The sequence below is a fragment of the Chiloscyllium plagiosum genome, unplaced genomic scaffold (genome assembly GCF_037043375.1).
Source record: "Chiloscyllium plagiosum isolate Xiang-an unplaced genomic scaffold, Cpla_swu_hap1 HiC_scaffold_44, whole genome shotgun sequence".
NCBI classification, from domain to species: domain Eukaryota; kingdom Metazoa; phylum Chordata; class Chondrichthyes; order Orectolobiformes; family Hemiscylliidae; genus Chiloscyllium; species Chiloscyllium plagiosum.
In genome coordinates, this window is record NW_028270182.1 from 7,759,633 (window position 1) to 7,783,428 (window position 23,796).

General features: G+C 46.4%; 1 protein-coding gene across 2 annotated transcripts; it reads left to right on the forward strand.

Annotated features, from left to right (window-relative positions):
- The first annotated feature begins 1,869 nt into the window (after positions 1-1,869).
- Positions 1,870-23,654, forward strand: LOC122544322 (leucine-rich repeat-containing protein 55-like). 2 transcript variants are annotated; one of them, XM_043683489.2, is made up of 4 exons: positions 1,924-1,974; positions 2,714-2,791; positions 2,982-3,787; positions 21,638-23,654. In XM_043683489.2, exons 3-4 carry the CDS (start codon positions 3,184-3,186, stop codon positions 21,871-21,873), a joined length of 840 nt encoding a protein of 279 aa, XP_043539424.1. In that variant the 5' UTR covers positions 1,924-1,974; positions 2,714-2,791; positions 2,982-3,183; the 3' UTR covers positions 21,874-23,654. The 2 variants fall into 2 exon arrangements, with proteins under 2 accessions (XP_043539425.1, XP_043539424.1); XM_043683490.2 differs by lacking the exon at positions 2,714-2,791 and having other exon boundaries at positions 1,870-1,974.
- The last annotated feature ends 142 nt before the right edge of the window (positions 23,655-23,796 follow it).

Consider the following 23,796-nt stretch of genomic DNA (forward strand, 5'->3'; position numbering starts at 1 on the left):
ACACTGTGGACACACTGACCCACACTGGGGACACACTGACCCACACTGTGGAATGCTGACCCACACTGGGGACACACTGACCCACACTGGGGACACACTGACCCACACTGGGGACACACTGACCCACACTGGGGTACACTGACCCACACTGGGGACACACTGACCCACACTGGGGAACACTGACCCACACTGTGGACACACTGACCCACACTGGGGTACACTGACCCACACTGGGAAACACTAACCCACACTGGGTAACATTGACCAGACTGAGGTACACTGACCCACACTGGGGAACACTGACCCACACTGGGATACACTAACCCACACTGGGGAACATTGACCAGACTAAGGTACACTGACCCACACTGGTGACACACTGACCCACACTGGAGCGCACTGACACACACTGGGGACACACTGACCCACACTGGGGTATACTGACCCACACTGGGGACACACTGACCCATACTGGAGCGCACTGACACACACGGGGGACACACTGACCCACACTGGAGTGCACTGACACACACTGGGGACACACTGACCCACACTGGGGACACACTGACCCACACTGGGATACACTGACTCACACTGGGGACACACTGACCCACACTGGGGACACACTGACCCACACTGGAGCACACTAACACACACTGGGGTACACTGACCCATACTGGGGACACACTGACCCATACTGTGGAACGCTGACCCACACTGGTGACCCACTGACCCACACTGTGGACACACTGACCCACACTGGGGACACACTGACCCACTGACCCACACTGGGGACACACTGACCCATACTGTGGAATGCTGACCCACACTGGGGACACACTGACCCATACTGTGGAACGCTAACCCACACTGGTAACCCACACTGGGGTGACTGACCCACACTGGGGGACACTGATCCACACTGGGGGACACTGACCCACACTGGGGGACACTGATCCACACTGGGGGACACTGATCCACACTGGGGACACACTGACCCATACTGTGGAACACTGACCCACACTGAGGACACACTGGCCCACACTGGGGACACACTGGCCCATACTGTGGAACACACTGGCCCACTCTGGGGACACACTGACCCACACTGGGGACACACTGACCCACACTGGGGGACACACTGACCCACACTGGGGGACACTGATCCACACTGGGGACACACTGACCCATACTGGGGACACACTGACCCACACTGGGGACCCACTGACCCACACTGGGGACACAGTCACCCACACTGGCTGCACTGGCTTCCCCTTGACGGTTTATTCTCTCTCAGCGCACGCACTCCCCTGCCGTGTTATACGGCAGTTCTGTCACTGTCGGTGAGTGATTTTAATTCGGTTCCCTTCTCCGTCTGGGCGGCCCTCCCTATTAACGTTGACAGTCTGGTCCGGTCACCTCTCAGCCTCTGGTTAAATGCTGCCATTGACTTGGCCACTTGCAACAACTGCCTTGTCGACTTTGATGCAAAGACCTCTCGCCCCACCACCGGCCTGACCCGCCCTTCAGTCTCCTTGTTCTGTCGTGGTGACTCTTGAGCATTAACCCTGCTTTCCCTCCACAGACCTGCTGAGTTCCTCCAGCGATTTATCAGCCCCATATCTCTCGCCCCATCTGTTTGTCCCTGTCTGGCCTGTCAGTCTATTTCTATATATAACCACATAGAAGCCTGTCTTTGTCTGTTTATACGTGACTCAGTCTATTTATAAGACTGGATCTTGTCCACTCTCACGTACACACAGCCTGTGAATTGGGAAAGTTGCCTGCTACGTTTCGCCACCCAGTGCTACATTTGGAACCCCCCCACCCCCCCAACCACTCACCACTCATTCAAATCCCGCAGCTTCTGTTCTCTCGCTCGCACTTCCTGACGGATTTATCACATGCAGCCTTCCCCCAGCACCGTCCGGGGACTACAGACGTACCTAAAACTTTCAAACATTAAGACGTCAGGTAAGACACGAATGTCTATGAAGATTTGTCCTGAGGGTCTCCCAGCAGGGTAAGGGCTGAGGGGTCGGTGGGGAAGGGGGAGCCCAGAAGCGAGGTACCACCCTTTTGATATGTGGGAAAGAGGTGGGTGGGGGTGGTGGTGTGGTTAAACGTGTTTTTAAAAAGATACACCCCCCTTCCTCACATCTCCCCCTCCTCATCCCTCTGTCACTGGGAGACAGAGCTTGGGAGAGGACTCTCTCTCTCTCCCCCTTACACACAGACACACACACACAGACATAGACGCACACACAGATACACACACTCAGACACACACAAACCGGTCTATTGAACGTGGCAGGGAGAAGGGTGGGAGGATTTAGTTCTCGTGAGGAAATTGTCTGATTTCAAGCTACACTTGGTTTTTGGGGATGTGGAGATGTAGAGACGGTTGCTAAGCGACTGCATCACGTCATTAGATGCACTGGGCCCTACAGGAGCAGACAAGAGACAGAGAGAAAGAGAGAGTGGAAATAATTAGGAAAACAGTTTAATTTCACAGTGGGCAGATAAAGCTCCTGATCCTCTCTTGTCTGCACCAGGCGTGGATTTGGTTAATTCTGGGGTGGAAGAGGAGGGGGGGTTGGGGTGGGGTGTATTGGAGGAGAGGAGGCATTCAGTATTCCTTTCAGAGAACAGGGCCTCCACCCTAGGAATATTTTTTCTTGTCTTATATATATATTTCTAAAAAAAAACAAAGACGAGGGAGAGATCTGGGAGCATGAGAGAGCGGACAAAAGAAACCAGCACCGCGTCTGTTCCCCCAGCAGCTACGTCGGTAAGTCGGAGACTCGGCGCGAAATGTCTTTTCCTCTTGCTATTTTTTTTTTGTTTGTTTTTGGCAATAAAACAAGCAAGGTAAACAGCCCAAGTGTGCGAGCCCGCTTCGCCCTCCCCCGCTCCAAGGGTGAGTTTGTGCTCTCTTGTTCGCTCCCAGCCCTCTTTGTGTCGTTATCCTTGTCTTCCAGGTTTCGTGGGAGTGGTCTGTGGGCGAGGGCCATTGTCGAGGGAGAGCCCCACATCCCACTTCGGAGAAAGGGGAATTCTCGGTGAGCTAGGCTTCTCTGAGGTTGGCTCGGGAGACAAAGACGGAGGACCACAGAGAGAGAGAGAGAGAGAGAGATAACGTGGAGGGGGACAAGGAAGGGGAAGTGTCCAGAGGCCAGGATTATGTATGTGAGCTCTTTACTTTTGTTACTTGTGGCTCGAGGACTAGCAAGGAGCTGTCCAGCCCCTTGTAGCTGCTGGAATAAGGTGTCGGACTGCAGCGATAAGGAATTGGTCGCCCCGCCTTTCGGCTTGCCCTTGCACACCACCAACCTCAGCCTGGCTCACAACAAAGTTCTCGCCCTGCCCCCGGGCTACTTCTCCTGCTACACCGACCTGATGGTGCTCGACCTCCGCAACAACTCGCTGACCGAGCTGCCGGCCGGCCTGTTCCGGCCGCTGGTCAAGCTGACCCACCTGGACCTGAGCTACAACAACCTGAGCCGCCTCACCCGGGAGCTGCTGAGGCCGGCCCGCAACTTGGTGCACCTCCTGCTCAGCCACAACCCCGGGCTGTCGGTGATCGCTCCGCGGGCCCTCTCCGGACTGCCGCGCCTCCAGCACCTGGACCTCAGCTTCGACGGCCTGACCGGGGTCAGCCAGGACCTGCTGGACGGCCTGCCCGCCACCGTCTCCGTGCGCCTGGCCGGCAACCCTTGGCTGTGCGGCTGCTCCATGGAACCCCTCCTCAAATGGGTGGCCAGGAATCTCCACCAGTGCAACTCCGGTGAGTTGGGGGGGGGGGCGAAGGGGGGTGGGGTTCATCACCGAGTTGCCCTAAACAAAAAAACGCGGGACCGACCCCACCACAACATGGACCTGGTCAACTCTGTCCACAGCCGGTGGCCCGGCGTCGACCCCAGTTTGCTGCCAGATGAGAGAGAGAGTTTTGTGAGCTCTTCGACTAGGGCAGGCAGCACGGGGCTCCCCCACCCCCAACAAGTGCCTGCCTCACGGGGGAGCTTGTTTCAATAGAGGTGGCCTGATACAAGTTCATAAAGTAATGAGGGGGGTAGATAGAGTAGCTGTCTTTTCCATAGGATGGGGGATTTCAGGACTAGGGGGCACATTTTTCAGGTGAGAGGAGAGGGATTTTTAAAAAAAGGACACCAGGGGCAACTCTTTTACACAGAGGGTGGTTGGTGTATGGAATGAACTTCCAGCGGAAGTGGTGGATGAGAGCACAGTTACAACATTTTAAAGGATGGATACATGAAAAGGAAAGGTTTGGAGGGATATGGGATAGGAGCAGGCAGGAGGGACTAGGTTAGTTTGCAATTATGCTCAGCATGTACAGGTTGGACCTGTTTCTATGCTGTTTGACTCTGAATAGGAAAGGTTTGGAGGGATATGGGGTAGGAGCAGGCAGGTGGGACTAGGTTAGTTTGCAATTATGCTCGGCATGTACAGGTTGGACCTGTTTCTATACTGTTTGACTCTGAATAGGAAAGGTTTGGAGGGATATGGGGGTAGGAGCAGGCAGGTGGGACTAGTTCAGTTTGAGATTATGCTCGGCATGGACAGGTTGGACCTATCTCCATGCTGTATGATTCTATAATGGGGGCAGCGGCCAGTCATTTAACCTTGTGAACTTGCACGTGCATTCCTAGAAATCATGAGTCTGCCATTCTGCCCTTTGAGAAAGTGAGAACCGCAGATGCTGGAGATCAGAGTGTGGCACTGGAAAAGCACAGTAGGTCAGGCAGCACCAAGGAGCAGGAGAATCGATGTTTCAGTCATAAGCCCTTCACCAGGAATGATGAAGGGCTTTTGCCCAAAACATTAATTCTCCTGCTCCTGGGATGCTGCCTGACCTGCTGTGCGTTTCCAGCACCACACTGTCCATTCTGCCCTTTGAGCCTGCTCCACCATTCAATATGACCATCCAAGGCATTTCCTGCTCCCACTTAGAGTCGTAGAATTGTACAGCATGGAAACAATCCTTCGGTCCAACTCATCTGTAGCAGGGCCACAGGGAAAGTAGAGAGGACATAAATTAATTGGATAATCTTAACAAAGCTGTAACAGCAGACGTGTAGTGGGCTGAATGACTGCTTTCTGATTTGAGTGTTTCCATGATTCTACCTAAGGTCACCTGTGTCATAGAGCTGTACAGCACGGAAACAAAGCCTTTGGTCCAACTCATCCATGCCGACCAGATATCATCAATTAATCTAGTCCCATTTGTCAACATTTGGTCAGTATTCCTCTAAAAACCCTTCTTATTCATATACCTATCCAGATGCCTTTTAAATGTTGTCATTGTACCAGCCTCCACCACTTCCTCTGGCAGCTCATTCATACACGCACCACCCTCTGTGTGAAAAAGTTGCCCCTTCGATCCCTTTTAAATCTTTCCTCTCTCACCTTATACTAATGTTTAGTTTTTGACTCCCCTAGCCTGGGGTAAAGATTTTGGCTATTCACCCTATCCATGCCCCTCATGATTTTATAAACCTCTAAAAGGTCACCCCTCAGCCTTCGACACTCCTGGGAAATTAACCCCAGCCTATTCAGCCTTTCTCTATAGCTCAGAGTCTTCAACCCTGGCAACATCCTTGTAAATCTTTTCTACACACTTACAAGTTTCACAACATCTTTGCTCCCCTTTACCCTTTGATCCCTTTGGGCCTGAAAATGATATCTAACTTCAACAGGAAGGATGTTGATTAAGATAATTGGTGAAAAAGCCAAATTTGACATGAGGCAATGTTTTATCACTTGACATAGTGAGTTCTTGTCCCACCTGAAGGGAGCAGACTCAATCCAACTTTCGGGAGGGAATTAGATTAATACTTTGAAAAGGAAAATAAAATATAAATGGTAGGGGTATGAGGAAAGTAGAAATGATAGGAATCAATTGGATTATTTTAACACCGCTGTAGATATGTGTGGAATGAACTTCCAGAGGAAGTGGTGCAGGCAGGTACACTACAATTATTAATAGATATTCAGATAAGTAGGTGAATAGGAAAGGATTGGAAGAATATGTGCCAAAACTGGGCACGTGAGACTAGGTTAATTTGGGATTATGGTTGGCATGGACTGGTTGGACCAAAGGATCTCTTTCCATGCTGCATGTATTATAGAGATACAGAGTTATGTAACACGGAAACAGACCCTTCAGTCCAACTCATCCATACCAACCAGATACCCTAAATTAATCTAGTCGCATTTGCCAGCATTTGGCCCATATCCCTCTACACCCTTCCTATTCAAGTAGCTATCCAGATGCCTTTTGAATGTTATCATTGTACCAGCCTCCACCACTTCCTCCAGCAGCTCATTCCATGCACACACCACCTTCTGTGTGAAAAAAGTTGCCCCTTAGGTGTCTTTTAAATCTTGCCCCTCTCACCCTAAATCTGTAACCTCCAGTTTTGGACTCCCCCACCCTGGGAAAAGGACCTTCGGTGTTCACCCTATCCATGCCCCTTGTGATTTTATAAACCCCTAGAAGATCAGCCCTCAGCCTCCAATACTCCAGGGAAAATAACCCCATCCTTTTCAGCCTCTCCATATAGCTCAAAGCCTCCAAACTTGGCAACATCCTTGTGAATCTTTTCTGCACCCTTTCAAGTTTAATAACATCTTTCTTATAGCAAGGAGATCAGAACTGAAACCAGTATTCCAAAAGTGGCCTAACAAATGTCCTGTACAGCAGTAACATGGCCTCCCAACTGCTATACTCAATGCACCAGTCAATAATGGCAAGTGTACCAAACACCTTCATCACTAGCCTGTCTACCTGCAATTCCACCTTCAAGGAGGTGATGTTCTTTTTAAAAACAATTATGGAATTTCACGGTTCCATAATCTCTTATGGGTGGTACAGTGGCTCAGTCGTTAGCATTGCTGCCTCACAGTATCATGGACCTGGGTTCGATTCCAGCCTCAATGACTGTCTGTGTGGAGTTTACACATTCTCACTGCATCTGTGTGAGTTTCCTCCAGGTGTTCCAATTTCCTCCTACAATCCAAAGATGTGCAGGTTAGGTGATTTGGCCATGCTAAATTGCCCCATAGTGCCCAGGGATGTGTGGGTTAGGTGCATTAGTCAGGGTAAATGTAGAGAAACAGGGTAGGGGGATGTGTCTGGGTGGATTACTCTTCGGAGTGTCATTGTGGATTTGTTTCCACATTGTAGCGGATTCTATGAAATAATTAGAGTTCATATTGTATTGAGTTCCGCCAGCACAGAAATAGGTCACTACAGGTCAATATTTACTGGCCACATTTGCCACTCTCTTCCCCTCGTACTGACTTTGAGTGGTGGGACCATGTGGAGTACAAATTATTCTGGAGGACTCAAGGGAAACTGTAGCACAGAATTGGAACAAGAGACAGCTATTGAAGTTCTTTGGTCTTGCACTCATCAGGACAGAATGGCAAGAATGCCAACTCTTGAACAACAATTTATACTTCATGGGAAGAGGGTGCCAACAGATTGGCACTTTCATGGAGAACGCACCAGGGAACAGTAATGGACAAATTTCAGTTCAAAGCAGGCAAGTTGTCTCTTGTTTATAGAAATATAGAAAATAGGTGCAGGAGCTGGCTATTCAGCCCCTTGAGCCTGTAGCACTAGTCAATATGATCATGGCTGATCATGCAATTTCAGTATCCCAGTCCTGCTTTCTCTCCACCCCCCTTGGTCCCTTTAGCTGTAAGAGCTATATTCAGCTCCCTCATGAATATATCTAATGAACTGGTTCCAATAGCTTCCTGTGGGAGAGAATTCCACAGGTTCCCAACTCTCTGAGGGAAGAAATTCTTCCTCATCTCCGTTCTGAATGGCTTCTCCCTTATTCTTAGACTGTGAGCCCTAGTTATGGATGCCCCCTACATTGGGAACATTCTTCCTGCATCCAGCCTGTCTGGTCCCATCAGGATTTTATATGTTTCTATGAGATCCCCTCTCATTCTTCTAAATTCTGGCAAACACAAGCCTAGCCGATCCAGTCTTTCCTTATATGTCAGTCCTGCCATTCTGGGAATCAGTCTGGTGAACCTTCGCTGGACTCCCTCAATAGCAAGAATGTCCTTCCTCAGACTAGGAGACCAAACCTGCACACAATATTCAAGGTGTGGCCTCACCAAAGCCCTTTATATAAATATAGCAAGTCATCCCTACTTTGATACACCAATCATCTCACTATGAAGGAGAGCATGCCATTAGCTTTCTTCACCACCTGCTGCGCCTGCATGCCAACCGTCAGTGACCGCTCCACCATGACTCCAGGGTATCGTTGCACCTCACCTTTTCCTAAACTGCCACCAATCAGATAACAATCTGCCTTCCTGGTTTTGCCACCAAAGTCAATACCCTCCATTTATCCACATTATTATCAAGGATTTTCAATGGGTAAATACGCCAGGCTGCTCCCCCCACTCCAAGCTTTCATTCAGCTGCTGTCTGCCAAGGACAGGGTGTGTGAAGATTGGTGGTTTCTGGTATGTTGTCAGCCAGCTATGCTGCAATCAACTTAAGTGGCAGTACCTCTACCAATCTGGGTCCACTTGCCCAACCAATCGCTGCCCCTTTTCTCATGTGGACTACATTGCTGCCCCTTTTGAGGTTTGGCATTCTTGCCATCAGGACGATTTAAAAAAAGCCCCAACAGCATGACTTCAGCAACAGTTAGGAATCGAGATAAGTCAATGAGGGAGACAGTTATATAAAGCAACATTGACAGGATTGGATTTAATCAGAATGAATGGATGCATTCCATTTGCATGAGGTGCTCAAAATAGTGCTTAGTGGAATCTTTGGTTTGTTGTTGACAGGGCATCAAGGCATTGATAGTTGCCATGTGAAATAGGAGGGTGGTGTAATGGTAGTGTTGTAGTGGACTAGTAAGAGGGGGACATGGCTTCAAATTCCACCAGTGCAGATGGTGGAGTTTGAATTCAATTTGGAATTAAAATTGGACCAAATGGTGACTATCTCACCGTCAAACCCATCTAGCTGACCGAGCCACAGATACAAGGGCAAGCTAGCTTTTGGTAAACTGAGAAGGGGATAGATGCAACTCATCACCCAACCTGTTTATGTTTAGCGTCCAAACTGTTGAAGACTTGACTTGCCAGACCGAAGTGTAAGGGTCAGGATCCACCTAACCTCCAGCTTGTATCTTGAAGTTATTCGAGCAAGTGGGGGAGATTCTGCGTCTGAAATCAAAGGGCTCTGCCAAGATTAAGAACAGACAGTTCTGCAGCCTGAAGTTTTCTCAATCCACCTATAAATACATGTGTTTATCTCACGGCCCAGACATCTGAGAGAATGTGTGACTGAGTGACAGAAGATTATTTTTGGAAGCAGCCAGATGTTTTGCATTTCTTTCCATTGCTGGATTCTTGTCATCTGGTGTAATTTCAATTCCCACTATCTGTCTCTGTCTATCTTCAGCTGCCTATTTCTCTCTGTCTCTTTCATTCTGTCTGTCTCTTTCATTTTGTCTGTCTCCCTCTGTCTGCTTCTCTTGGTCTCTTTCCCTCACCCTGTCCTTCTCTGTCTATGTTTGTCTGACATACTTGCTCTCCATTCCTCTCTTTGTTGAAAATGTGTTGCTGGAAAGGCGCAGCAGGTCAGGCAGCATCGAAGGAACAGGAGAATCGACGTTTCGGGTATAAGCCCTTCTTCAGGAATCTTCGGGCTTATGCGCTTTTCCAGCAACACATTTTCAGCTCTGATCTCCAGCATCTGCAGTCCTCAATTTCTCTCTTTGTGTCTCTCACCTGTTCTTTCTCATTTTGCCCATCTGTCTCTTTCCCTCTCTGTTCTTTCATTCTGACTCTGTCTCTCTGTCTCTGTGTCTGTCTCTGTTTCTTTCTCCCTGTCTCTGTTTCTTTCTCCCTGTCTCTGTTTCTTTCTCCCTGTCTCTGTTTCTTTATCCCTGTCTCTTTTCTCTGACTCTTGCATTGTTAATCTCCCTACGTCTCTTTCATTCTGACTCTTTCTCTGTCTTTCACAGTCATTCTCTTTGTCTCTCTCACTGTCTGTTTGTCTCTCTCTATCTACTTCCCTGTCTCTTTCAATCATTCATTCTCTCTTTCTATCTATGTCTGTTTGTCTCTTTGTCTGTCTGTCCCTCTGTCTGCCTGTCTCTCTCTCTCTTTCACTCTGTCTCTCACAGCTATTTGCTCTCTCTCTGTCTGTCTCTCTGTCTTTCACCCTGACTCTGTCTCTCACAATCATTTGCTTTCTCTCTTTTTCTCTCTCTCTGTCTGTCTCTTTCACTCTGTCTCTCTCTCTGACTCACACTGCCAATCTCTCTGTTCCCTGCTTCTCTCAGTGTAGCCAATTCTCTCTGCCTCAATCTCTTGATATTTCTTTCTCTGTCTTTTACTTTGTGTCTATCTCTCACTTTCTATCTGCCTCACTTTACCATTCTTGCCCTTCTATCTCAGTCATTATCTTCACCTCACTGTACTTTCCTCTCCATATCTCTCTTTCTTTCTGTCAGTTTCTATTTTCTCTCTCTTCAAGCATCTGTTTCTCTCTCTTTCTCCATTTCCTCTGAGCTTCTCAATGCACCCTTCACTCTTTCTCTCCCTCTGCTACTTTCTGTATGTCCCTGTCCATTTCTCACTGTCTCACTTTCTCCCGCACACGTAAAATGTATGAGCTATACTCATATGAATATTCAAAGATAGAACTTTGACCCACATAGGTTGGAAATACTTACATTTATTTTTGTGTTGACAATCCAGTTTGATAGTCCCCAGCTTCTGTTATAATCTCCTGTTCTGTAGTGGATGCACTGACCCCAATAGTTTCCTGTAATTGACCTTAATTAAGACGGAGTAACTGTGCAAAGATCATTAATCTCTCAGTAGTGGGGTTGTGACACAGAAGAAAATGAGGACAGTATAACTTAATTGCGGGTACTGGGTGTGAATATTCCCAGTTTAAGGGGTGGGGGAATGGACAGAACTGAATTGTACTGCTAGTCATAGATTGTTGCTGAACAATGGGAGCCAATTATGCAATGAACATATAGGGTTAAGAATTAGTTAGTAACTGTCTTCAGGTTGTCAATGGGCGAAGGTGCAGGCCTCAGAATTCAGGATATTATTTAATTGGAGAGAGTGCAGAAAAGATTGACAAGGGTGTTACAGCAATTGGAGGGCTTGAGTTATAAGGAGATGCTGGGACTTTTCTCCCTGGAGTGTAGGGGGTTGAGGGCTGACCTTAAAGGTTTATAAAAATCATAAGGGGCATGGATAGGGTGAATGATAAAGGTCTTTTCCCCCTGAGTAGGGGAGCCTGAAACTAGAGGACATGGCTTTAAGGTGGGGAGGGAAAGATTTAAAAGGGACATAAAGGGCAATTTTTTCACACAGAGGGTGGTTCATAAGTGTAATGAATGCCAGAGGAAGTGGTAGCTGCAGGAACAATTACATTTAAAAGACATTTGGATAGGTACATGAATAGGAAAGGTTTAGAAGGATGTGGACCAAACACAGGCAAATGGGACTAATATGGTCAGAGTGGATGAATTGGGCCCAAGGGTCTGTTTCCATGCTGTATGACTCTATGACTCTATTGACTGAAGGACTGGTCATGTCTTTGACCAGAGACTGCTACCTTGATCCAACTATTTCCTCAAGGTGGGGCCAACTCCGCAAGGGGAAGACTATCTCCTTGCTTTGAGGTACCTCCATGGGATGAGGCCTTTGAAATGAAATTCCGACCTTTTGATGATGCAATTCCCCTCCAACTGAGGCAGTTCAATTGAGATTAGAGTCATAGAGCTGTACAGCACAGAAACAGACCCTTTGGTCTAACTCATCCATGCTGACCAGAAATCCTAAATCAAAAGAATCCCATTTGTCAGCACTTGGCCCATATCCCTCAAAACCCTTCCTATTGATGTACTATCCAGATGCCTTTAAATACTGTAATTGTACCAGCCTCCACCACTTATTCTGACAGCTCATTCCATATACAGACAGACTCTGCGTGAAAAAATTACTCCTTATGTCCCTTCTAAATCTTTACCCTGTCACCCTAAACCTGTGCCCCCTAGTTCTGGACTTCCCTATGCCAGGGGAAAGACCTTGTCTACTCATCTTGTCCATGCCCCTCATGAATTTATAAACCTCTTTAAGGTCACCCCTCAGCATCCCATGCCTCAGGGAAAACAGCCGCAGCCTATTTAGCCTCTCCCTATAGCTCAAACCCTCCAACCCTGGCAACATCCTTGTAAATCTTTCTCAACCCTTTCAAGATTCACAACATCCTTCCTGTCGGAGAGAGGCCAGAATTGCACAAAATATTCCAAATGTAGCCTAACCAATGTCCTGTACAGCTGCAACATGACCTCCCAACTCATACACTCCATACTCTGACCAATAAAGGAAAACAGACTGACGTCTGTGAAGTTAAAGGATTTCCCTGAGGGTTGGAAGTGATGACTTGAGAAAGCATGACCTTTTGAGATGGTCCAGCACCATCGGAGATAGGACCTCGCTATTTGAGGTGGTACCTCATTGGTTGAGGTGATACTCACCATCTGAGGTTGTATCTCACTGTTTGAGCTTGTACATCACTGTCTGGGGGTGGCAGCCCATGGTCTGAGATGGCACATAATTATCTGAGGTGGTACATCACAGCATATGATCTTTTGCAGTTTCAGGCAAAATCCAAGCAGAAGCCCTTGGGATTGAACTGAACCCTCTGTTAATGCCCACTCTCCCCCTACCAATTCCCCCATCCTACCCTCTCCATTCCCTCAAATCTCGGTAGGCGCTGCAAAGAATGGGATGACCTTGAGGGCATTGCGGAGGCAATATAAAGCAAAAATAAAGTATTGAACCACAGCCAGTTCTCAAAAAGAAATATTTGAGGGCCTGCTACTGAGATCAAGTCAAACAGTAGCCCAGTGCTTGAGAGAAGCCTGCATTAATCAACGAGAGAATGTATTCGCAACTAGGTCACTGAGCGCAAAGATAAACTCACAACATGGCACAGGGGACCAGGGAAGCTTGCCAGCTCAAAGGAACATAACCAGCCCCTTCCATATTCAATTTGTGCCTCATTGACAAGTTGAACAGTAGAAGACAAATGAACAGAAGTATACAGACCTGTTTCCAGACAGTCATAAATCTCAGTGATGAGGCAGCTCCGACACCTCTTGGAGCAATGGTGGAACAAATAAATAAATTCCACTCTCACCACCTCCCCCACACCCTCCACCCCACCATTCCCAGAGATTTCTTCCGATTCATATCGCAGCCGGAGGCAGAGAATTAATCCCAAAGAAAGGCTCATAATCTATCAGGTCCCAGTCCAAACCTTGCTACTAGGAAACTACAACTCAAACCTAATTGGAATCATTATACATTTAGCCCCGACTCTGCTGTCTACCCAGGTCATGATCTTTCGGACTCAAGGTAATTTTTCTGCACTGTTCCCTTAATTCATAGAATTCCTCCAGTGTGGAAAGAGTCATTCAGCCCATCGAGTCAACTCTAACCCTCCCACCCAAACCCACCACCCTACACTACAACCCTCCATTTCCCAAGGCTAATCCACCTAGCCTACATATCCCTGGACACTACAAGGGCAATTTAGCCTGGCCAATCCACTTGGCCTGCATAGCTTTAGACTGTGGGAGGGAACCCACACAGATACAGGGAGAATGTGCAAACTCCACACAGACAGCCCCCACGTGGGGAATTGAACCTGAGTTCCTGGCACTGTGAAGCAGCAGTACTAACCACTGAGCCACCATGCTGCCCCACGTGGCCTCTGCACACCATTTATATCTAGCAATCAGCCTATGTCATCTTGAATGCCTCAACTGAACCTGTCTTCTCATATACATTCAAGACTCTCACTGACAGACAGTAAAAGACTCATTGGGGATTCTTCATCAGCTTGAGCTAATTCAAACTTCTGCCAAGTCCAATTCTCCCACTGCACACCTGCCCTTTTACCCACTGCCTGACTGCTCAATAACCTATCTCAGTAGCAGGCCCTCAAATATTTCTTTTTGAGAACTGGTTGTGGCTCAATACTTTATTTTGGCTTTATATTGCCTCCGCAATGCCCTCAAGATCATCCCATTCTTTGCAGTGCCTACCGAGATTTGAGGGAATGGAGAGGGTAGGATGGGGGAATTGGTAGGGGGAGAGTGGGCATCAACAGAGGGTTCAGTTCAATCCCAAGGGCTTCTGCTTGGATTTTGCCTGAAACTGCAAGCTGATGAAGAATCCCCAATGAGTCTTTTACTGTCTGTCAGTGAGAGTCTTGAATGTATTTGAGAAGGCAGGTTCAGTTGAGGCATTCAAGATGACATAGGCTGATTGCTAGATATAAATGGTGTGCAGAGGCCATGTGGGGCAGCATGGTGGCTCAGTGGTTAGTACTGCTGCTTCACAGTGCCAGGAACTCAGGTTCAATTCCCCCCTTGGGGGCTGTCTGTGTGGAGTTTGCAAATTCTCCCTGTATCTGTGTGGGTTTCTTCCCACAGGTTATTAACTTGTATCGCATGATATAGAACATTGTGCAATGTATTTACGATACAGAAATTCCTCTCTATTTTCAACCTAATCTGTGCTACATAAAGTTTGGTACCGCCAGCTGGTTTTGGGACTGGAGAACTTGTACTTTTGTGTCAATAAGCAATTGCCCAGTTGAGATGACCAGAAGACAGAGGAGCATCAAGCCCACTCTGATATTAAATGAGGATCATGGCTGATCTATTTATCCTCAGCTCCACTTTCCTGCCTTTCCCCTTGGCTCACCTTCCTGATTAAAAATACCTCTCTCTCTCAGCCTTGTATATCCTTATTGACACAGCCGCATCTTATCTTCCCTTCATTGCTCAGACCTTTGAGTACAGGAGTTGGGAGGTCATGTGATGAGGTTCTACAGCACGTTGGTGAGGCCTCTTCTGGAGTACTGTGCATTAAGTTCTGGTCACCCTGGTATGGGAAGGATATTTTTGGGCTGGACAGAGTTCAGAGGATATTTACCAGGGCGTTGACGGGAATGGAGAGTTTGAGTTTTATGGATAGGCTGGGACTTCTTTCTCTGGAGCATGGGAGGTTGAGGGGTGATCTTACAGAGATTTATAAAATCATGAGGGGCATAGATAAGGTGAATGGCAGGTGTCTTTTCCCTCTGGTGGGGGTGGGGGTGGGATGGGGTTCAAGACTAGGTTACATTTCTAGGGTGAAAGGAGAAAGATTTCTTTTTTAAATGAGGGGCAATTGTTTTTAAACAGTAGTTCGTGTGTGTAATGAACATCTAGAGGAAGTGGTGAATGAGGGTACAGTTACAAGGTTTAAAATACATTTGGATACATACATGAATAGGAATGATTTGGAGGGATATGGGCCAAGCGCAGGCAGTGGGACTACCTTGGTTTGGGATTATGCTTAGCATGGACTGGTTGGACCAAAGAGGTAAAAACAATGACTGCAGATGCTGGAAACCAGATTCTGGATTAGTGGTGCTGGAAGAGCACAGCAGTTCAGGCAGCATCTGAGGACAGGCAAAATCGACGTTTCGGGCCAAAGCCCTTCATCAGGAATAAAGGCAGAGAGCCTGAAGCATGGAGAGATAAGCTAGAGGAGGGTGGGGGTGGGGAAAGAGTAGCATAGAGTACAATAGGTCAGTGGGGGAGGAGATGAAGGTGATAGGTCAGGGAGGAGAGGGTGGAGTGGATAGGTGGAAAAGGAGCTGGGCAGGTCGGACAAGTCCGGACAAGTCAAGGGGACAGTGTTGAGCTGGAGGTTAGGACATTGTTGAAGAGCTTCAGGGCAGAGGAAATGACCTGGGAGTTGCAGTGGGAGAGAGACTCCCTGAGATTCTTGTAGCGAGAGGAGGAAAACTTCAAACTTCTTCAAGGTTGGACCAAAGGGTCTGTTTCTGTGCTGTATGACTCTATGAGCTCTTTACCCAACAATGCATCAAATTAGAAATTCTCACCCCATTTTCAAATGCATTCCAATTTTAACTCCTTTGCCAAGGCCTGGCCCTCAGCTCTGCCCAAGACACAACAGTCTTCACCCACTTCATTAATGACCTTCCATCCATTGCAAGGTTATTGATGATTGCATAATGTTCAGCACCATTACTGCCTCCTCAGACACTGAAGTGTTGATGTGCAATAAATTCTGGAAACCTTTCAGGCTTGGAATAAAGAGTGACACTTGACATTCATGGCAACTAAGACCCAGGCAGTAAACATTCCCAAAAAACAGAAAGTCTTAACTATTGCCCCTTGACATTTAGTGGCATTCCCATCACTGGAGTGTTCTGGATTATTGCTTATCCATGGAAGTGGAGAGTATTTCATTAGACTTGTGCCTTGTAGATTGTGGACAATGCATTAAATAGTACCACTGTTTTTAACTATCTCCAGAATTGATTGCTGCCTAGAGTTGTTGACAACTTCACACAGAAAGTGTGGGACTGGAGTTATGTGGAGGCTCAAACTAGGCATCTTTTAAAAAAATCATTAATGGGATGTGTGTGTCGCTAGCTAGGCTGAATTTATTGCCCTGAAGAATGTGATGGCATGCTTGAACTACTTCAGTCCTCGAGCTGTAGAACCACCTGCACTGTTGTTAAAACCTAAAGCAGGGCAGAAACAGCATGATTGTTCAGAGATGGCGTAGTAGTCCAGGCAGGAGATCACTGAGAGCCATGTTAGGGAGGTTGCACAAGTGAAGTGTTAAGGCTTGAGAGTGTGTTTCATCAAACAGTGTAGAGAGAGCTTTACTGTACATCTAATCCTGTGCTGTCCCTGTCCTGGGAGTGTTTGATGGGGGACAGTATAGAGAGGGCTTGACTCTGTATCCAACTCCATTCTGTCCCAGTCCTGGGAGTGTTTGATAGGGGACAGTATAGAGGCAGCTTTACTCTGTATCTAACCCTGTGCTGTCCCTCTCCTGGGAATGTTTGATGGGGGGACAGTGTAGATGGAGATTTACTTTGTATCTAATCCTGTGCTGTTCCAGTCCTGGGGAATGTTTGATGGGGGACAGTGTAGAGGAAGCTTTACTCTCTATCTAACCCTGTGCTGTCCCAGTCCTGGGAGTGTCTGATGGGGGACAGTACAGAGGGAGCTGTACTTTGTATCTAACCCCATGCTGAACTTGTCCTGGGAGTGTTTGATGGGGGACAATGTAGAGATAGCTTTACTCTGCAATTTTGTGCTGTCCCTGTTCTGGGGAGTATTGGCTGACTCAGGCTAGAGGGAGCTTTGTACTCAGTATTGCATTCAGAAACATTTATTATACATTGTGCCAATATTCATCCATTCTCCAAGTATCTAATTACTGTCTGCTGGTGTCAAATGCAGAGTTCATTAGATCAGTAACCTGTTGTGAGTCTTTGATTTGACTTTGCAGAGGAAGTGGATGATGAAACATTTGTATCACTGTGAATTCAGATTGGCTGTAACGTCCTGGTGGTGTTTGTGACTTTAGATTAAGGAGTGACTCACAGAAATGAATGAGCTGCAGTTCCCTCTTATTGTAGCTTGTCTATCTCAAAGCTGACACCACACTTACTCCAATTCAACTCTTGATCTTTGTCTGGTTCGAATGTGTCTCAGTTGGAATGTATTGTTTCCAAGTTTTGCCTGTGTGCAGTCAGTCCCACTGTAGGAGTTCTTTCACTTCATATCAAAGATTCCATAGAATCTGAATTCATTGCACAGCAGGTAAATATTTAGGAGAAACTGGCATCACCATTTTCTCCCCATAGCCTTGTGTCAATCCCAAGCTAATTCCAATCCCCGTTCTATCTCCACTCCCCTGTATCAACCCTCAAACCATTCCCACTGTCCTGTGCTCTCCCCACAGCCTGAGTCAATCCCAAATTAATTACACTGCCCCACTCTATCTCCATCCCCCTGTATCAATCCTCAAACTAACCCCACTGCCCCACTCTCTCCCCATAGCCCTGGATTAATCTCCAAACTAATCCCACTAACCCATTCAGTCTCCCTTGCCCTGTGTCAATCCCACTGACCCACTGTCTCCCCACAACCCTGTATCAATCCCAAACTAATCCCACTGCCCTGCTCTAACCCTACTGTCCCCTGTATCAATTTCCAAACTAATCCTACTGCCCCGCTCTATCCCCATTGTCCTGTATCAATTCCCAAATTAATCCTATTGCCTCATTCAGTCCCTGTTCCCTAGATCAATCCCTAAATCAATCCCACTGTTACCCCCCAGCCCTGTATCAATCCCCAAACTAATCCCACTGTCCCACTCTTTCTTCATTGTCCTGTATCAATTTCCAAACTAATTCCACTGTCCCACTTTCTTCATTGTCCTGTATCAATTTCCAAACTAATCTCACTGCCCCATTCTCTCCCCATAGCTCTGTATCAATCCCAAACTACTCCCACTGCCCTGCGCTATCCCCATTGCCTTTTGTCAATCCTAAACCAATCCCACTGCCTGCTCCCTCCCCATGGCCCTGTATCAATCCCAAACTACTCCTACAGCCTTGCTCCATCCCCATGGCCCTGTGTCATTCACATACCAATCCCACTGCCCGGTCCCTCCCTGTGGCTCTATATCAATCCCAAACTAACCCCTGCTGTCTCCTCCATATCAATTTTAAACCAATTTAAAATTGCTACAATCCCAAAGATATTGGGTGGGGTCAATCAATCTTGAATGAGAGAGCAGTTAAATATGCAACATGGTGACCTCATCCAGATCTCACCACAGTTACGGTCAGCGGCATATGGTTGCTGAACAACTCTCAACAAGTCTTGTCACATGGGTCCCCTGCTCATGAATACCGATCTGGTGAAAATTTGGTTGAAAATCTAACCATGTTGGTCACTGAAGAGCTGAAGGTGAGCCAGGAGAAGCCTAAAGGGAGAACGATTGATATATTAGACTGAGGAACATGGGCCTTTCATCTCAGAACTGAGGGCATTCAGTGGGGAAGTTTATAAAGATTAAATATTATCGGAAAGATAAATGTGGGGGATTTATTTTCAGTTAATCTGTGAGGGTAGAATAAAGGACACAAGATCTAATCAACAGTAAAGAAAATTTAACATATCTAGCAGGAAATCTTTCTCTGTCCAGAGAGAGGTGGCTCAGCAGTTAGCACTGCTGCCTCACAGCACAGGGACCCAGGTTCAATTCCACTCTCAAGCTGTGTGGAGTTTGCACATTCTCCCTGTATCTGTATGGGTTTCCTCCAGGTGCTCTGGTTTCCTCCCTCAGATCAAAGATGTGCAGGTCGGGGGGATTGGCCATGCCTAAATTGCCCAATAGCATCCAGAGATGTGCAGGCTGAGTGGGTTGGCCATAGGAAATGCAGGGATAGGGTGGGGAGATGGGTCTGGGTGTCATGATCTTTGGTGGATTGGTGTGGACTCGATGGGCCAAATGGCCTGCTTCCACACTGCAGAGATTCTAGAACTAGATTGATGTTAAAAATTGGAATAAAGACACTCAATGCAGACATGCAAAGCTTAAATCCACTTGTATATTGGAATATGCAAGGCCTTTGACAATTCTGTGCTTCTTGAAATTCACTGATGCCATCAATGAGACACAAAGCAGGTCATCTTATCATGACCTCATTGCGAATTGTGCCATCTTGCTGTACACAAAATGGCAGCTGCATATATATGACAACAGTGATGTCGCTTCATGTGGGTGAAAGGTTATTGGGGTAGATGGGAATATGAGGCAATGAGATCTTATTGAATGGTGGGGCAGGCTTGAGGGGCTGAGTGGCCTACTCCTAAACCCTATGCCCATTCATTTCAGTGTGCATTGGGTTGACCTGAAAATATGAAAGCTGCTACAGAAATGCAGCATTTATGCTTGTTGTAAGCATATTTTTTACATGTAGGTGGCGCTTAATCAACACAATACAGTAGAAGGTAATTTTGAACTTGAGGACCTCACTGAAAAGAGAAGACATCTTGCCATCTGGAACTATCATCAGGACAAATGCACGAATGTCAAATTCTAGACGGTTCCAATTTATACCACAGAAGGGAGCTGATTGGTTGGCAAGTTGACTCTGATTTGCCACATTGTTGCTATGGTGAAGACAATGTGGAGCTATAGGCTTTCGTAATTTGGCTGTTGGAAATTTGGCATCATTGGATTTGTCCTGATGAAGGCTCAACAAGAAAGTTTGGCAACATGTCTATATTTTCAACAATGTTGAAAATGCTCTTTAATATCATGATAGACCTCATCCAAAAAAAAAGGTTATCTAAGTGTGCAATGCAATCATGATCAGCTGGACCAATGGGCTGAGGAGTGACAGATTGAATTTACTTTAGATAAATGCAAGGTGTTGTATTTTGGAAAGACAAACAAGGGCAGGACTTGCTCAGTTAATGGGAGAGCCCTGGGGAAGGTTGCTTAACAGAGAGACTTAGGAGTCCAGGCACATAGTTCATTTAAAGTGGTGTCACAGTTAGATAGGGTGGTGAAGAAGGCATTTTGCATGTCTGTCTTCATTGGACAGAGCACTGAGTATATGAGTTGGGACGTCATGTTGTGGCTTCACAGAACATTGATGAGGCCACTGAATACTGGACCACAGTTCTGGTCACCCTACTATAGAAAGGATACTATTGAACTGGAAAGGGGGAAGAAAAGATTTGCAATGATGTTACCAGGACTGGAGGGTTTGAGTTATAAGGAGAGGCTAGATAGGCTGGGACTTTTATTTTTCCTGGACCATAGGAGGTTGAGGGGTGGACTTATAGAAGTTTATAAGTTTACTTATAGAAGTAAATCATGGGGGGCATAGATACGGTGAATAGCAAAGCTCTTAATGTTAAGGGCATAATGTTAAGGTGAGAGGAGAAAGATTTAAAATGGAGCTGAAGGACAACTCTTTCACACAGAGAGTAATATATACTGTATGTGAAAGGAACTTCCAGAGGAAATGCTAGATGTTGGCACAGTTACAAACTTTAAAACACATTTGTCAAGTACATTAATAGGAAAGATTTAGAGGGATATGAGCCAAAGGCAGCAAATGAGACTAGTTTAGTTTGGGAAACTTCATCGGCATGGACAAGTCGGACCAAAATATCTGTTTCTGTGCTGCATGACTCTATGACTTTATTACACTTATGACATTTGGAAGGTTCATGACTAGTAGAGGTTTAGAGGGATATAGGCCAAACACAGGCAAATGGGACTAGTTCAGTTTGGGATTTTGGTTGGCATGGTCGAGTAGATCTTAAGGATCTATTTCTGTGCTGTATTACTCTATGACCTTTGGACTGGCACATGAATAGGAAAGGTTCAGAGGGATATGGTACAAATGGGACTAGTTCAGTTTGAGATACCTGGTTGGCATGGACAAGTTGGTATGAAGGGTCTGTTTCCATGCTGTATAACTCTAAGACTATATGGCATTTGAACAGGTACATGATTAAGAAAGGTTTAGAAGGATATGGCCTGGATGTAGGCAAATGGGACTAGTTTAGTTGGGAAATTGGTCAGCATGGAAGGGATGGACTGAGAGGTGTTTCCATGCTGTGTGAATCTGGATAAAATTGAGTTCTTTTGTTCTGTCATAACTTTCTGAGGCTTTTTGTGTCAGATTCCAGGGAAGTGGAGTGCGCTGGTCCACCAGAGGTCAAAGGTATTCCACTCTTCACCCTGACCGAAGAGAGCTTTAAGGCATGCCACTTCTCGTTGACCCTGGATGACTATCTCTTCATTGCCTTTGTTGGCTTCATTGTGTCCATTGCATCAGTCGCCACAAACTTCCTTCTGGGAATTACTGCCAACTGCTGCCATCGCTGGAACAAGGCAAATGAAGAGGAAGAGATGTGACACCTCCCTCCCCAACTTTGGTGGACGAACCAATCGCAAAGCTGCAAGGTTTGACCGGTATTTTGGCTCCTTACATTCAGCCCATGTGAGGAAAGAGTGAGGGAGGAGAAATGGGGATGAGATCATGACGAAGACAACATGTCTTGTCAAGGGAAGAGCTTGGCGTTCACGAAGAAACCCACTTTTCCTTTTATATTCTTTCTGTCTCCGGTAGTGAGAGGCAACCAAGGAAGATACAGATTTGATTCCACCAGCCATGACCCTCTGAGCAAGGCTAGTGAGGAAAAAAGGGCATTTTTCGGTGCCGTTGTACCGAACGATTTGGAGAAGCTGAATTTGCTCTGAGACTCGAAAGCTACTTCTATGGGAGTCTTTGATGACATTGGAGAGGATGATCTTGAAAAGAGAATTCAAGTTTCTTGATGTTATAGCCATCGGAACTGGAGAGTTAAGCCTTATTCTTTATGCTGTTTGTACGATTGAAGATCAGAGTTGACTCCAAATCATTCAACTGTAATCATCACCTCAGTTGTCAAGCAATGGAGGATGCAGTTGAATCTACTCATTTACTAAGTTTTAACTGAGATTGTAATGGTGGAAAGTGACTGAGACTTTGCAACTTTGAAATTCAGATGAGAAGGAAAACTTTGAAATGTTCATTCACTTTTACAATCCGATGTGAGGAAGATCCGATTGAAGATGATCTGATAAGTGAAGACCAGAACTCTAAGCACTGTTTGAAGAAAAATAAAGCTTAAAAAGAAACAAACAAGTTCTTCATTTGTCCTTAATGCTGAGAGGGAGAGGACAGACAGAGTTCAATTCCAGCCTAATTGGTATCAATCTAATTGGCCTTTGGAACTTAGTTGAGTATTCAATGGACAAGAAGCAAAGGACTGTGATTGCAAATAGTTTTGACATGTTTCTCAGCTAGGGTCAAATGTAATTACCTCCAATTACTTAGCGCAGAACCAGGCCATTTGGCCCAACAGGCCAGTGCTGATGTGTCAAGCCTCCTCCCAGTCCCTACTTCATCTCACCTTAGCAACATAACAGATGGTGAGGAAATGTACTGTGCTGTATGGGAGGCTTTCAAAGGTATGGACATCTTGCACATAGCTAACTGTGGGCGATTCAGCGCTTGCTATAAATATTTCACAATAGTCCTAAACTGAATTTGAACTTTGTGAAACTGACGGAAGGAAAAGGCAATTTGTCAATATCATTATCTTCAAATAAATGTTTGGGGAGCCTTGATGAGCAAGGATATGACAATATTAAGACCAATTTTAACAGGATATATCTTGGTGATGCAAACTGTGCAGGCATCTGCTCATTAAAAGCTGACTAGGTCTGACAGTTCCTGATAAACACCTGATTTATGAGTGTGGATACAAAATACAGAGAGCTTCATATCCGTTGGGCTATTTAAAGACAGAAGCAAAATGAGATTGAGAGGCTGCCTTCCCCTCCAAAAAAAATAAATCGGGTAAGGACAATGTTGGCAGGCCTGCCTCAGGAATTCTAACCAGCCTGAGAATATGTGTGTGTGAGAGAGAGAGAGAGAGAGAGAGATAGAGAGAAGGCTGGTTAATATGTCCACTATGGAACCAGGTCACTCAGCATCCTGGAGCAATTTGCCTTTAGGTAGCAGCAGTTTTTATGAGGAGAATGTTCCCTAGCCAATTCATGGGGAGGGGGCATTTGTCAGGTGAAGAATCGCATGCAAGCAAGTTTGGGGCGGTAGCAGAGGTGAACAAAGGAGTAACTTTTAAGCAGCATCTTACCAGAGCAGAGAGAGAGATGGCAATGCTGAGAGAGGGAATTCTTTCAGACTCCAGGCAGCTGAAAGGACGGGTGCCCCAAAGGTGTGACTAAAATTGGGGCTATTTTGGCAGTCAAAATTGTAGTTTACTCTCCTGA